We start from the raw sequence: 12,319 nt of genomic DNA on the forward strand, positions 1-12,319 counted from the left end.
GGGAGGGCGGGGCGGGGGCACCGAGCACGCAGGCCTGCTCGGACCCGGGCGGGGCAGCCCATCGTGCAGCTGCTCAGGGCCCGCGTGGTGAGGGAGTAGCCAGGCCTGGAGCAGCCCTGTCCACCTTGCATCCATCCTGCGCTTCCAGCTCCCTCCTGCACCCCCTTACCAGTTAGGTGAAGAGATTGCTGCGTGGGTAACGTTTCTTTCCTCTTTGATTTAACGAAAATGACCTAAATAGAACAGGACACAGGGTTTTAAAACTCCTGGGTGCCATGCTGTTGTTCAGTCGCTGTCGAGTCCGACTCTTTGCAACCCCATGGACTGCAACATGCCAGGCTTCCCTGTCCTTCACCATTTTCTGGAGTTTGCTCAGATTTATGTCCGTCGAGTCAGTGCTGCCGTCCAACCATCTCATCCTCTGTCGCCCTCTTCTCCTCCTGCCCCCGATCTTTCTTAGCATCAGGGTCTTTTCCAGTAAGCTGGCTCTTCGCATCAGGTGGTCAAAGTATTGGAGCTTCAGCTTCAACATCAGTCCTTCCAATGAATAGTCAGGGTTGATTTCCTTTAGGATTGACTGATCTCCTTGCTGTCTGAGGGACTGTCAAGAATGTCATAAACAGAGATTATAATCACAGCTTTCATAGAGTAGATTGAACACCTTTAGGTACTATACTGAAAGAAAAAGGGGAGCCAATCAAGTCCTGTTCCCATTGCTGCTAACTCCCCACCCTGACCCCCTCCTGGCCCCCTGCATACACACACACACATCCTGCCTCCTTCTGCATGCGTCCAGGGGAAGGCTCAGCTGAAGGCTGGCCCCCAGCAGTTTACCAATTTGTAAATTTTGACCCATTTAAAGAAAGAATTTGACCCATTTCTAGAAATTTTGGTGTGGGTTTTTTTTAATGGCTTTTATTTATTTATTGTTTAATGTACTCGATGGATGTAGCAACACTACCCTGGAGAGCCCTTCCTTAGAAGGAAGTCAAGAGGACAGACAGTTCCTGCGGTCAGGCAGGGTGGAAGGATGGAGCTCTGAAAAATGCTGCTGGGGGAAGCCAGGCTTCTAGGCGTGTTTAGGGCGGGTTTGGATGCCCGAGTGCTTCCTGGGCTTTATCTATGGTCTTGTCGTTGGAGGCTGTGCCGGGGAGGGTGGGGAGCAGAGGATACCTGCTGAGAGCTGCTGCATCCTTGCAGGTCCCGGGACTTCTACCACACCTGCTACTGCCTGAGCGGCCTGTCCATAGCCCAGCACTTTGGGAGCGGAGCCATGTTGCACGATGTGGTCCTGGGTGTACCTGAAAATGCCCTGGTAAGGCGGGATATGGGGGGCAGGGGGGCTTACCACTGCTTCTCTGCAGGGCCCCCAGGACGGGGCTGGCAGGAGGGCAGAGCAGCCCGTTGGGGCCTCCAGAACTGACAGCATGAGTGTCCCCCATGGACGGGCTGGTGAGCTCGCCGTCCCCACACCCCCTCTGTCTGCAGCCCATTCCCCATTGGTGAGCACCTGACCGGCAAACTCGAGGTTCTAAGCAGGGATCCAGCCTGCGGCGGAGGGTGTGTCCCGGAGTGTAGGACCCGGACCACTTGTCATTAGTCCCCATCTCCGAGGAAGCCGGCTCAGGGGCAGTGGTTTCTGCGTCTGCAGCAGCAGCCCTCCCTATGTAGCTGATGTCTTCTCCTGGAGCTCTCAACGTGCGGCCCTGCATCCAGAGAAACCCTCTCAGACCACCGTCTATAAGTGAGATGCCCGCAAACACTCGGCCAGAGCATGATTTGTGCCCCTCATAGCACCAGCACAATTTGTCATGTGTGTGTTTAACTGGGTTTTGTCTGCTTCCCTCAAAAACCATCAGCCCCCTGTGGGCGGGCTGTTCACCGTGGCATCCAGCCCCAGGCCAGCCTGGCCACAGGCGATGCTTCTGAACCTAGTCAGGAGCCTGAGACACAACTCCAACTAAGACTGTCCATGGCCATCAGATGATGGGCCCGTGCAGACTGTCATGAAATATTCCAGCAGAAGAAACGCTGATGGCCAGTAGGTGGATGAAAAGATGCTCAGCCTCACTAATTGAGAAAATCCAAGTAACAGCCCTTCAGCTTTTTCATGTGTTTGCCTGCCATGCAGCCCTCTTCCATTCCTTTCCCTCCCTCCTGCCTCATTGTAACCCCATTCTAAATTCATCACTGATCATGCCTGCAGATGTTTTTGTGCTCTCACTCTAGAGGTATGTGTCCACAAATAATAAGAGTTGTTTTGTATGCTTTTTGTTGCTTTATAACAGTTATCTACTGCACCACTTTTCTCACTGACCATTACCCTGAGGTTTAGCCGTCTTCATGTATGTTGCTTTAATTTATTCATCTCACCTACTGTATGAAACTCCCTTGTCTAGGCGTACCCCAGTTGAGTTTTCTAGTCTCCTGTTGGTCAGTATCGAGATGGTTTCAGCTTGTGCTGTGACACAAGGTGTTGCAGTGAACATTCTCGTTACAGTTTCTCTGGAAGAGACCCACCTTCATCTTCACTAGATGGCCCTGAACCCTGCTCCTGTGTGCCTGGCTTATTTTTCACTCACACAACACCAAGATGAGTTGTGCCGTAGTTAGATATTTCCTTTCTGCTAACGTGACTAGTGGTTTCTGTTTTGTTTTGCATTTCCCTAGTTACTGGTGAGGCTAAGCATCTTTTCAAACATTTTTTTGGTCATTTGTGTTATGTCTTCTGTAAATTGCCAGCCACTCTTTTCCTTTGCTCATTTTCTTACTGATTTGTAATTTTGTTTGCTCTTTTCTTATACATTTTGTAGTTCTTTGTGTGTTCTTGATACTATTTCTTTGTCAATAGTGTGTGTATGTGTGTGGTGAATCTCTTCCAGTTTGTGACTTTTCACCTTCTTATTAGTGTTTTTTGTTGAATAGAAGATTTTAACTCTGAAGTGAATAATTTTATTTGCCTTTTTGGTTTTCAAGGGTTTGGAGGGGGTGGGGTTAATTAAGAAATCTTTTCCTACCTGAGGTCATAAATATATTTTCTTCTAAATGTAAATTTTGCTTTTCCCATCTAGTTTTTCAAATTCTCTTGGAATTGATTTCCATCTGTAGTGAGCATTGGATATAATTTTATCTTTTTCCTGTTTTGTGTACCAGTTGACCAGTTACCACTTACTGAAGTTTACAACCTTTCCTACTGATGTGTATCACATGTTTGTTACATACTCAAGTTTCTGTTTATGAGTTGATTCTGTTTCTGGACACTCTGTTCCATGGATCTGTTTTATTATCTTCACTGTCTTATCAAATCTTAAATGCATGTAAGCAAGTCTCACTCACCCACCTCATTCTTTTTGTTTTCAGTATTCTTTGCCTTTTGCATTTTAGGATTTCCTGTGCATTTTAGGATGAGCTTATCAAGTTCCACACAAACACACACACACAAAAGCTAGTGGAATTTTTTTTACATTGAATTGCATTGAATGTAATATTAATGGGAGACAGTTGACTTTAATATTAAGGCTTCCCTTAATATTTTTCAGGTTTTTTATGTATAATGGTCTTTTATCATTTCCCACAAAGGACTAGCATATCTCATTAGACTTATGTCTAAGAAATTTATAGTTTTTGTGTCTATTGTGACTGGAGTATTCTTTTCCATTCTATTTTGTAATTGGCTGTTATTAATGTATAGAAATGCTATTGATAATTGTAGTTTAATTTTGCACCCAGCAGCCTTGCTGAATTCTCTTTTTTTGACTGCTCCAAGCAGCTTATGAGGTCTTAGTTCGCTGATCAGGGGTCAAATCCGGCCCCCTGTAGTGGAAGCAGGGAGTCCTAACCACTGGACCACCAGGGAATTCCCACTGAATTCTCCTAATGGTTGTTAATAGTTTGTCTATAGAATCTCTTGGATTTTTTTTAATTTAGACCGTAATGTCACCTTCAAATAAGGACAGTTTTGCCATTTCCTTCCTGATTCTTAAGAATTTTATTTATCTTGCCATGTAATGTTGGTTAAACCCTCTATGGAGTGTTGACTAGAAGTGGTAATATAAAGTGTTCAGACTGTAATGGAAAGGCTTCCATAATTCCACCATTCAGGAAGATGCTGACTGTGAGGTTTTGATAAATATTTCATGTCAAGTTAAGGATATTCCCCTCTTTACCTGGTCTGCTGAGTCGTTTTTTGTTTGAATCATAATCTGGTGTTAAATTTTATTGAATGCTTTTTCCACATCTAGGTTTTCTCCTTTAATCTATATGTTTTGTTCATACACATTGTGATGTTAACTTTACATTAGAAGGATAAACCCTCTTGGTCATAATAGAGAGAGAGAGAGAGAGAGAGTGAGAGAGTGAGAGAGAGAGAGAGAGAGAGAGAGAGAGAGTGTGTGCTGGTTTATTACACTGCTGGATTTACCTTGCTGGTATTTTTGGCTAGTGTTTTTATTTAGGATTTTTTTTGCATGTGTGTTCATGAGAAAGTTTGATCTAAATTTTTGTTTTATGGTACTGTTCTTTTCCAGTTTGTGTTTCAGGATAATATAGCCTCATAAAATTAAATAGTTATCTTCCTACCCTATTTTTTCTTTGGAAAATTTTGTGTAAGTTAGAGATTATAAGCCAACACTTGCTTGAGAAAACAGGTAGACCTAGTATTTGGTGGGGTGGGGGGGATGGTTGTAGCAGAATAAACAATTGTTATTTAACGCATTCATATAGGTTTTAAAGAATTTTTTCTTGAGCAATTTTGGTATTTTCTTTGAAGTTTTTAAATCTCTTGCAATTATGTCCCCTTCTTCATTGTCCCAGAGTGGAAGAATCCTGAATACTGGCCTAGGACTGGACCCTGTCTCAAACCAGAGTCTCTGTGGTGCATTGGGATAAAATAATTTATATATGGCCTGTCACATTTACTTAAATGTTAGGGTTGTGTACCTTTTTCTTGATTATAAATATAAATGCATGTTCATTGTTTTAATAATTAGAATATATATAAAAGTATAAATTAGAAAATTTTAAATAGTCATGTCACTGCTATTTTGGAATATTCCATTTTTGCCCATTCATATACATCACATTTACAAACACTTTAAAAAGTAAGTTTGGGATATCACACATACTGTTATCCTCATTTAATGTTAAGTACTTGCCAATGTCATCAAATATTTGGAAGTGTATTTTTTTAATGGCTCTATAATTCCTTTGTGTCCCATGTGCTAGAACATGTTTTTACCAGTACCCTGTTGTTGAACCTTAGGGCCTTGTAAGATAAATCTCCATGTGCAGCTCTGATTTCTTGTTAGATTCTTACAAGTACATTTAATGGGGAAAGGCCGTGCACATTTCCAAGGACCAGGGGTGATTGATTGGCATCTGTTCTTCTCTTTGCAGCAGCCCACTCACCCTGTGTACAATATTGGACCAGACAAGGTGATCCAGGCTACCATGTACTTTCTGCATAAGCCGGTTCCAGGCTTTGAGGAGCATGAGGATGAAGCATCAGCAGAGCCTGCCACTGACTAGGGGACCTGGGGTCCCGCAGCTCTATGTTCACCCATCTCCCCAGTCAGACCAAGGTTTATACATGTCGATACATACTGCATTCTGTGCTGCATAAGCCTTGGCCACTGTGAAGCTTGGTTCTTTGTCCTTTTTTGTTAAACAGAACAAAACTGGTGGCTCTTGGTTTAGAGAACACAGTGGTGTGGTTTTTTAAAAAGTTCTTTCCACTCCCGTCCTACCAGAAGCCTACCAGCTGTGCAGCATCTGGACCCAGGTCTGGCCCGGCCAGGGTTGGCTGGGGAGCAGTGCATGCTGGGACAGCGGCCCCGCCCCGCCCGCTGGCCAGCGCGACCGTCCATTGAAATGAATGACGTCTGAGTGTTACAGCATTCAGAGCTTTTGCTGCGATTCTCACGTGTGCCACCACTGCGTCACTAGGAAGATGGCCTCCTGTGGGTGGAAAGAAGTCTGCTCCATGCCTAGACAGGGGCTTTGAGTCTCACCAAAATGAATCCTCCAGGAAAAAAACGTGGTGGAGCTTCACTCAGAGGTGCCCAAGGTTCTTGCCTCCCAGCCTGGTTACTTGTGAGTGGAAGGAGCTAGGGTTGGGGGAGAAGGGCTTGGGAGGTGTGAGTCCCTCCCTTTCCAGACTAGGCACTGATCACACATCTCCAAGGCCAGCTTGCTGCGTGGGCAGGATTTGCTTGGCCCCAGTTGTGGTAGCTTAGCCCAGGAACCAATTATGAGTAGAAAATGAATCTCTCGTTCAACTCTGAGCCAGAGGAAGCAGCCCCAGAGCCACCCCATCACGTGCCCCGAACAGCCCCTCTGAGTACTGCAAGGCAGCGCCTGCAGCCCTTGGCCAGGCTCTGTTTCCGTCTTTCTTGCCCCGACTCCCCGCTCGCCCTTCTGAAAGACAGTGTTGTCTTCTTTCACCCCGAGTATTAACACTACTAAATCTTTCACCTTCATTTCTGACTCAGGATTTATTCACATCCTGCCTCCTCCAGGCTCAGAGAAAGAAAACCTAGTGCTAGACAGGCTGGACGCTACCAGGGCAGGGCTGAGCGCTGCCCAGTGTTCAGACCGGCAGGGCCCCGCTGCCCACACGGAACAACCCTTTCCCGGTTAGTAGGGGTGGCGTTGGCTCAATGTCCACTCCGATGGTCACAGCAAGCTCCATGTGGCTGGTCTGGCCTTCCTGTAATCAGCCGTGGGCTGTGGGCTGATGGGGACCCAGAGATGCAGCGTTAAGGCTCATCTCAAAAACTCTGGCCATCTGCTGCCTCTAATTCCCTAGTGCTTTGGCGTATTGAGCTATGTATTACCTCCTTGAAATAATAAAAAAATAACCTTTTCTATGATGTCTCTCATTCGTGACTGGTACCAAGAAAATTCCTTCTGAGTGTCCAGCGTTAGTTCTGCAAGTTGCTTGTGGGTCACCTGTCTCCTCCTGTTCCAGACTGGGCAAGTCAGTATTTACAAAGAGGTGTGACTTGGCTTCCTCCTGCCCACACCTTCTCCAGTCGAGGACAGGGAGGACCTAGCAAGGAGGGGGAGAAGTTGTGCACCCCAGGCTCCTTGGAGCCCTTCCGTTTGTTCAGCATTCCACACACACAGGTTTCACGGTCTGTGTGTCTGTCTCCTTCGCCTGGCTATGAGCAGGGACCTTGTTCCTGAGTCCTCATGCAGGAACTCGGCAGTGGGTGACATCCTAGCGAGAGGCAGGGCAGCTATTGCAGGGGCAGGTTGGAATCATGTGCTAACCTGGTGTTCCTCACCTGGTCAGAGAGCCTCTCCCAAGGAGAAGCCAAGAAGGTGGGTGCTTTGTGGCCTGTCCCTCCTTGATGGGAAAGAAGAAGGTGCCTATAGAGGTAGAGCATCAACCAGGTCCACATCCTGGCATGTAATTCTTATCCCTGTGCTGTTTTTGCTAGGCTAACAAATGTTCAGGCTACAAAGCAACATGTTGAAGTGCACCTCCCATCACTACAACGAAAGGCCAAACCTCTAACACCAGTAGCCTCAAGGTATTAAGAGATTAACTGCAGTAGTAATTGGTGTGGTTAAGAGAAAGGATTGCTTCAGTCTATACTGGCTTTATACCAAGGAGGGAGGATTTGAGCCAGGCCCCAAAGGGTAGGGAAATTTGGCAAGGTAGAAAAAAGAGGATCGTTCACTGATATTCTTACCTTAAGAGTCTATACTGGTGTGTCCATGAGACCTCTCTGCTCCCATTTGGGTTTGGAGGATTTCCTGACTTAAAGAGCATTCCAAGTGGGTCCTCAGATTTATCATGGATCCTTAAGTTAGAGGCACTTCCACAGCATTCAAGGTAGGTTGCCCCAAATATTTCCTCTATCAATAAAGAAATTGACTATAGATCTCTTATCTCCAGATGGGCCCCAACATCCCCCTGGGACCTATCCCAGACCCATCTTGGATGCTATGTAAGTTGGGAAGCCTGCCAGACTCTACTATGAGCAGAAAGGGGTCCTCGTGGATAAGCCAGTGCAAACTTGACTGAGATGACAATACAAGTCAACAATGTTCTTAAACTGCCCTCTGGTATAATTTCTGAGAAGTTGCAAGTTAGATTATGGCCACTGTGCTGTAACGATGCAGGAGTGTCCTCCATGAAGCCCCGTCTCTGGAAAACCTCACACAAAAGCAGAGGTCATACTATTAAATAACATTTCTGTGATGGCCTTCCACGGAGGTCTAGCCTTGGATCTTGACATGCTGACTCCTGGTGATTTAATTTAGCAGAGAAGTGGAGTTTATAAACTCCTGGCAGGGTGGTGGCTTATATAGCCCTGGCTATTTTCATCAGTATTAACTATGCTGCACTTCTGGCAGGAGCTTGATAGCCGGGAACTAAAAATGGAGCTTCTTCAGTGCCCTAAGTGTGCTTATTGTTGGTAGACATGGAATCCGTTGGCTTCAAAAGTCAGATGTATAGATAACAGTGCTGACATCTTAAAAAAGACTCAGGACATATCATTCTGGGATAAATATGGGAAACTCTGCTTTCCTAACGCTGATGGAAGGGCTTGAATCACATGTTTTTTCCATTCTATTCTGGAGAGCTTTCCCCTTTGCTTTTATTATTGAAATATAATTGCTTTACAATGCTAAGTCTCTGCTGTACAACAGGAATCAGCTGCATGTACACACATATCCCCTCCCTCCTGAGCCTCCCTCCCACTGCCCCCCACCTCGCCCCTCTAAGCCATCACAGAGCACTGAGCTGAGCTCCCTGGCTGTCTAGTTTACACACAGTAGGGGTGTATATATGTCAATGCTACTTACTGTTTCAATTCGTAGCACTCTCTCCTTTTCCCACTGTGTCCACAAGTCCATTCTCTACTCTGCATCTCTATTCCTGAATAGGGCTTGATAGGAATGGTGATGGCATCTAACCATCTCATCCTCTGTCGTCTCCTTCTCCTGCCTTCAGCCTTTCCCAACATCAGGGTCTTTTCAAATGAGTCAGCTCTTCGCATCAGGTGGCCAAATGCTACTGATAAATATTTTAGGCTTTGCAAGCAACTACTCAGCTCTGCTCTACCATTGTAGCACAAGACAGCTGCAAATATGGTTATGTGCCAATAAAACTTTATGAAAATGTAGTGAGCCAGATTTGGCTCATGGGCTGTATTTGCCTACCCCTAAATCTAGACTAAATCCCATCCATTCAACATTCTTCCACATCTCTCATGGCTGGGATGATTTCCATGTACATGATGTTAGTGTTAAATGACAAAAGGTACTTGTTAACATTCAGCCCAAACATTTTAACCACCCATGTGCATTGCTCAGGTCATTCATTGCCCTTGAACAGGAAGGAGAATTGTATGATGTAAAGAACTGTCGCAAGTGACAGAAAACCGGACCCAAACTGGCTTAAAGAAAGAGGAACTGTGTTGACTCATAAACTGAAACATTCAGGAATTAGCGTGGCTTTGTGAGTGGCTTCAGTGGGTTTCTCTCCATCTTTCTGTATCGGCTCTGGCCTCAGGCTCTCTCCACGTGATTCTAAAATGGGAGCAGCAATAGCTCCAAACCTTACATACCCTTAGGGTCAAGTTCAGCAGACAAGAGCAGCAGGCACTTCCTTCCCAGTATCATTGCATTTCACTGGCTTTGATCAAGACAAGTGCTTTTCTGAGACGCAATCCCATGGCCAAGAGACTACAGTACCCTGACTGATCACATGCTCCTCCCATGAGTGGGAAATGGGGCTCCATCAGAAGCACAAAGACAAAGAATGGGGACAGAATGAAGCCTCAGTACAAATGAGCAGTGTGTGTGAAAGTTGCTCAGTTGCATCTGACTTTTTGCAACCCCATGGACTATAACCTACCAGGCTCCTCTGTCCATGCAATTCTCCAGGCCAGAATACTGGAGTGGGAGCCATTCCTTTCTCCAGGGGATCTTCCCAACCCAGGGATCAAACCCAGGTCTCCTGCATTGCAGGTGGATTGTTTGCCGTCTGAGCCACAAGGGAAGCCCAGGAATACTGGAGTGGGTAGCTTATCCTTTCTCCAGTGGATCTTCCTGACCCAGGAATTGAACCAGGGTCTCCTGCATTGCAGGCGGATTCTTAAAAGGGGCAGATGGATGCTAGCAATGCAAATCACTATGTTCTCCGTGATGGTGGATTCTAGAAGCCTGTCGTGGACATTGCGGCATCCATTCCTTCCCTCCCCAGCTGTGGCAGTCAAAAGGCTTGTGTGAGTGTCCCCCCACCCCCGTCCAGGCCAGGTCCTGACTGGCCCAAGTCAATCATTTTAATTTATCCTTCTGCTTCAGCAACTTGTTCAAGTTTAATAATAACCCAGGCCTAAGCCAATCAGCATAGTTTGTCCTAGCCTCAGTGACTGATTTAGAGTCAAGGATGTGGCCTAAAATAGACCAAAGAGAGGGAAGCCCTAGACATCTGATGACTGGGGAAAGCAACTCCCTCCTGTTAGGGATGGTGGAATGTGTGGCCTGGGACTCCAACAACCATTTTCCTACCTAGAAGGAAGCCTGTCTTAGAGGCCAGTCCACACAGACTCCCTGAGAGACTTACTGAGAAACACGGCCACAGCTCTGTCACACTGCTCCTGCAGCCTGGGATCTATCTCTGGACTTTTCAGTTAGGTAAGCCAGTTTGAGTTGGACTGATTATTTACTATTGCTTGCAACCAAAAGCATTCTGACACACACACACAACTGTATTCCAGATCAGCCCCCGAGTCATGAAGCCCTCACTTGCTGCCTGAAGAATGCTGATTGTCAGGGCTTCCCTGGTCGTCCAGTGGCTAAGATTCTGTGCTCCCAATGCATGGGGTCCAGGTTCAATTCCTGGTCAGGAAACTAGATCCCACATGCTGCAACTAAGACCCAGGGCAGCCAAAAAAAAAAAAAAAAGAATGCTGATTGTCCTTGCCACCTCCATCCAAACAAGAACCCAAGGGAGACAGCCTCCTGGTCACTGCCTTTTGTCATTTGATGCTTGATTCAGTATCATGAGGTGGGTGGGGCAGGTGTGTTATCTGTATTTTACAGCTGGAGAAGCAGGTCAGAGAGCTGGAGTGACTCACCCAGGGCTTACCAGCCATCAAGTAGTGGAGTCTGGACCTGAACCCAGGTCTGCTGCCTCCAAAGGCCATGTGCTCCCACCACTCCCAGTCTCTGAAATGGGTGGTCTTGGGGTGGGGAGCAGACTAAACGTGCATGAGTTTCCTCCAGGGTGGACGACCGAGGCCTTGAATGCCTGCTCTCGTCTTTCACCAGGATGAGGATGGTGATGATGAAGAGCGGGGGCAGGCTCACCTTACCCTTCTGACCAGCCCCCTGCCACCCCCTAACTGTCAGTCCCTGGCATAAAGCAGTGCTCTCTGCACCACGTGCGGGCCACCCAGTGCAGTGTGACGCTGCGTGACTCACAGGCAAGGCCATGGTGAGTCAGTCTTCCCGGGAGCTGACCACAGCCAGCCCTCTCCACTCCAGCCTGGCACACCTAACTGGTTCCTGGACATCCTCTTTCACTTCCTAGTAGTAACCTTGGCTCTGCGTTTTACCAGCTGATGCAGGAGGTTCAGAGCACGGGGCCCAGCGGCTACTGTTCCTCATTCCTACTTTTTAGGCACGTCCAACAGCAAGACCAGGCAGGCGGGCGGAGGGCTTATCACCAGCTAAGGTTGATGGGACGCTTTCTCTGCCCTCTGCAGACACACAGCTGTGAGAAAGAACAACAGTAATAGATTTTAAATAATAAACTTTCACGGAGTTCCCTTCTGCTCCTTAGCCAGTTTCCCCTCTTGTTAGCATCTCACATTAATATAGTACATTCATCATAACTAAGGGCAAATACTGATCTATTAACTAAAGCCCATACTTTATTTCCCCTGGAGAAGGAAATGGCAAACCACTCCAGTTTCTTGCCTGGAAAATCGCATGGACAGAGGAGTCTGGCAGGCTACAGTTTGGGGGGTTACAAAGAGTTGGACATGATTGAGCACATACTTTATTTGGAATTCCTTCATTTTCACCTATGCCCTTTCCCCCAGGGTCCCATTCGAGATACATTACCTCACGACATTTAGCTTGCTCTTGGCTGTGATATTTTCAGACCTACCTTGTTTCGGGTGACCTTGACAGTTTTGAAGAAGACCCATCATGTATTTTGTAGATTGCCCACATACTGGGATTTGTGTCAGTTTTTTCTCATGATTAGACTGGGTTTTGGGGAGAAAGACCACAAAGGTCAAGTGCCTTTTCATCCCATCCTATCAATGGTATATGCTATCAACATGACTTCTCT

General features: G+C 46.6%; 1 protein-coding gene across 1 annotated transcript in view; it reads left to right on the top strand.

Moving 5' to 3' along the window:
* Positions 1-6,993, top strand: part of FNTB (farnesyltransferase, CAAX box, subunit beta) — an 85,359-nt gene extending 78,366 nt beyond the window's left edge. Inside the window, exons 11-12 of the mRNA XM_065941284.1 lie at positions 1,201-1,315; positions 5,395-6,993. Of these exons, the coding sequence (XP_065797356.1) occupies positions 1,201-1,315; positions 5,395-5,526 (247 nt within the window). The 3' untranslated portion in view covers positions 5,527-6,993. The remainder of the gene's footprint in view (positions 1-1,200; positions 1,316-5,394) is intronic.
* Positions 6,994-12,319: the final 5,326 nt, after the last annotated feature.

This window comes from Muntiacus reevesi, chromosome 7 (assembly GCF_963930625.1).
Source record: "Muntiacus reevesi chromosome 7, mMunRee1.1, whole genome shotgun sequence".
NCBI classification, from domain to species: Eukaryota; Metazoa; Chordata; class Mammalia; order Artiodactyla; family Cervidae; genus Muntiacus; species Muntiacus reevesi.